At 48.9% G+C, this 2877-nt stretch overlaps 1 protein-coding gene across 3 annotated transcripts in view; it reads right to left on the minus strand.

The window, feature by feature from the left end:
- The window catches only part of rgs19 (regulator of G protein signaling 19), a 25896-nt gene extending 23220 nt beyond the window's left edge, over positions 1–2676 (minus strand). Inside the window, exon 1 of one of the 3 annotated variants that reach the window (XM_074681794.1) lies at positions 2378–2676. In XM_074681794.1, the coding sequence (XP_074537895.1) occupies positions 2378–2434 (57 nt within the window). In that variant the 5' untranslated portion in view covers positions 2435–2676. The remainder of the gene's footprint in view (positions 1–2377) is intronic. The other 2 variants (XM_074681796.1, XM_074681795.1) reach the window with 2 other exon arrangements.
- Positions 2677–2877: the final 201 nt, after the last annotated feature.

Consider the following 2877-nt stretch of genomic DNA (forward strand, 5'->3'; position numbering starts at 1 on the left):
TTTAAACGTTGTTCAATTTAGCACCAAGCACCAGAGGCTACCTCGCTAGCTTATAAATCGCTACCTGGTAAGCTAGCTGAATTAATATGCAAACACATGCCCCAAGAATTAATTCAATGCTAACAACAACATAAGCTAACGTTCATGGTCATTCCAATTTCCGCGGTTATTTTACATGAAACATTAGCATGGAGCCAGAACCAGAGGCTAGCTCCCGAGCTAACAACTCACCGGCTACAAACATACACACATTTAAGTGTTTTGAACTCAACCTGACAAAAACTAAAACTCATAACTGCTAAAAGCAACAGTTACTTTTTATTTTGCTGCAGCAGAAGAAAGCAAGCTGTCAAAATAGCAAATTAAGCTAGGTGGCTAAGCTAGCATGACAGTTACTGTGTGCATCTTTTACACTTCATTGCTTCTGAATGTGTTTTACAGCCCCTGTGCATGAGTATCACCTCAAACATTAGCATGGTGCAAGTGTCTACCATCAAAGCTAACACCTCGCTAACTGGCTAACGAAACGAGTGAACATGACATGAACTGAACTTACACTCATAAATATGAAAAGCAGCAAATACAGAGGAATGAAGTTTAACCAAGCGTGTTATCAGGATATCTAAGCTAGGTGGCTAAGCTATGGTAACTGTGACCGTTAGACAGAGGCCCAGCACAGAGATGTGACCTCTCAAGACAACACTTCACTTGATTGTCAAAACAAAACTTTAAGCATTTTTCTTTACAACCTTTTTTTGAGTCGTCATGTCAACGTTAGCATAAGGCTAGAAGCAGAGGCTACTTCCTGAGCTAACCGCTCAATATCTTTGAAAATAAACAGACTGACTACAACTCAAAGAAAAACTACTAAACAAGCAGATTAGATACAGAGAAACCTTTTTAGCTAAAATAGCTAAGCTAGCATAAGTGCTTCTCAATTTCAAATCTGACACGGCTAGTTCTGTCAAGATGCTACTTCAAGCTAACAATGCTTGCTAACTATCTGTACTTTCTTTACTGAAACCTCTCAGAGAGTTCCCCGTCCCTCCTCATGGATAAAGTTTGGATCAGTTAAAGTTAAAGATGAAAACAACACACACACTGGTTTGGTGTGTCTCTGACCCACTGAACCCACGGGGGTCCTCACAGGGTCCTCACAGGGTCCTCACAGGGTCCTCACAGGGTCCTCACAGGGACCTCACAGGGACCTCACAGGGTCCTCACAGGGACCTCACAGGGACCTCACAGGGACCTCACAGGGACCTCACAGGGGTCCTCACAGGGACCTCACAGGGGTCCTCACAGGGACCTCACAGGGACCTCACAGGGACCTCACAGGGACCTCACAGGGACCTCACAGGGACCTCAGATAGCCCCGGGCCTGTCAGATCACTCAGACTTAGACTAAAAACTGTGAAAACTAGAAAAACTGAGTGAAACTTTTCTTCCTGTCCCTTCAGTTATCCTCTTGTTCTTCTTCTCTGCGTTTTTGGCAGGTGGTGTTGCATTACTGCCCCCTGCTGGTTTCACCCATGTCTACAGTCTGACAGGAGTCCAGCTGACCTTAAAAACCAGAGTCCTGTTTCTGCCTGACCTAAAGTTCCTACAGTCACACTGTGTGTCCTGCTGGGTGACTGATCCTCTGGTTTATGTGTTTCTCTGTGTTTTTATTTTTTTCTGTGTTTTTATGTTTCTCTGAGTTTCTCTGAGTTTCTCTGTGTTTTCTGTGTTTCTCTGTGTTTTCTGTGTTTCTCTGTGTTTTTCTGAATTTCTCTGTGTTTCTCTGAATTTCTCTGTGTTTTTCTGTGTTTCTCGGAATTTCTCTGTGTTTCTCTGTGTTTCTCTGTGTTTCTCTGAGTTTCTCTGTGTTTTCTGTGTCATCACTTCCTGTCACCTCCGCTCTCACCCCTCAGTGTGTAAAGTGCAGTTTAAATAGCTGTGCTCTGTGTGTTAATATTTGCTCCTGCCGGTTGTTTCCTCTGCTCTCTGACATGTTGACCCTGCTCTCTGTAGCGCTCGCTTCCAGCGGACAAACCCACTTTTTACGCGCGTCCCGTCGCGTCAGAGCCGCAGCGCTGAACGCTGCTGTCATTCAGAAAAGAGGAGCTCTCTCCTTCTCTCTTTCCCCGGAGTCTGCCTGACTCGACAAGGAATCAAGGAGGTGAGAAAGGAGAGAAGGAAACGTGGGAGGGAAGGGGGAGGGAATCACGGAGACCTTTTCCTGAACGCCGCGGAGCGCGGAGCCCCGCCGCTGCCTGCAGCCCGGGGAGGGGGTTCAGAGGGAGGCACAGCCCTCCCCTCCCCTCCCTCACCCCTCCCCTCCCCTCCCCTCCCTCCCCGGGCTCAGGCTCGGTCATGCAGCTGCTCTCATACTCACAATCTTGGCATTAATCAGGTCCGGAGGGCGGTATCCGCTGCGCTTTCGGAGACACATCCGTGCGCTGCTCCTCTTCCTCTCCTCTTCCTCTCCGCTCCGCTCCTCTTCCTCTGCGCTCCGCTCCGCTCCGGAGGGGGGGCGGCCGCTGCCTGCGCCTCTGTGCTTCTTCCTGAATCTCCTGCCGGAGCCGCCGGATCGGAAGGAGGAGAAGAAGAAGAAGAAGAAGGAGTCGCCTCCTCCCCCCGTGCTCCGCGCTCCTCCAGCTCGGGTTTTCCCAGAAGGAGAGAGAGCGGCAGAGAGACACCTGCGATGAGTGCGTTTGTGAAGGAGAGAGAGAGAGAGAGAGAGAGAGAGAGAGAGAGAGAGAGAGAGAGAGAGAGAGAGAGAGAGAGAGAGACGCCCTGGCAGAAAGAGGCGAAAGGGCGCATGCGCGAACTTCCTTCGACATGAGCAGACCCGGGTCCTCTGATAAAAGTTCACATGATTCATAAACTGAGTTT

The sequence above is a fragment of the Halichoeres trimaculatus genome, unplaced genomic scaffold (genome assembly GCF_033239565.1).
Source record: "Halichoeres trimaculatus isolate MK-OKI-2021-1 unplaced genomic scaffold, fHalTri1.1 fHalTri1_scaffold_11, whole genome shotgun sequence".
NCBI classification, from domain to species: Eukaryota; Metazoa; Chordata; class Actinopteri; order Labriformes; family Labridae; genus Halichoeres; species Halichoeres trimaculatus.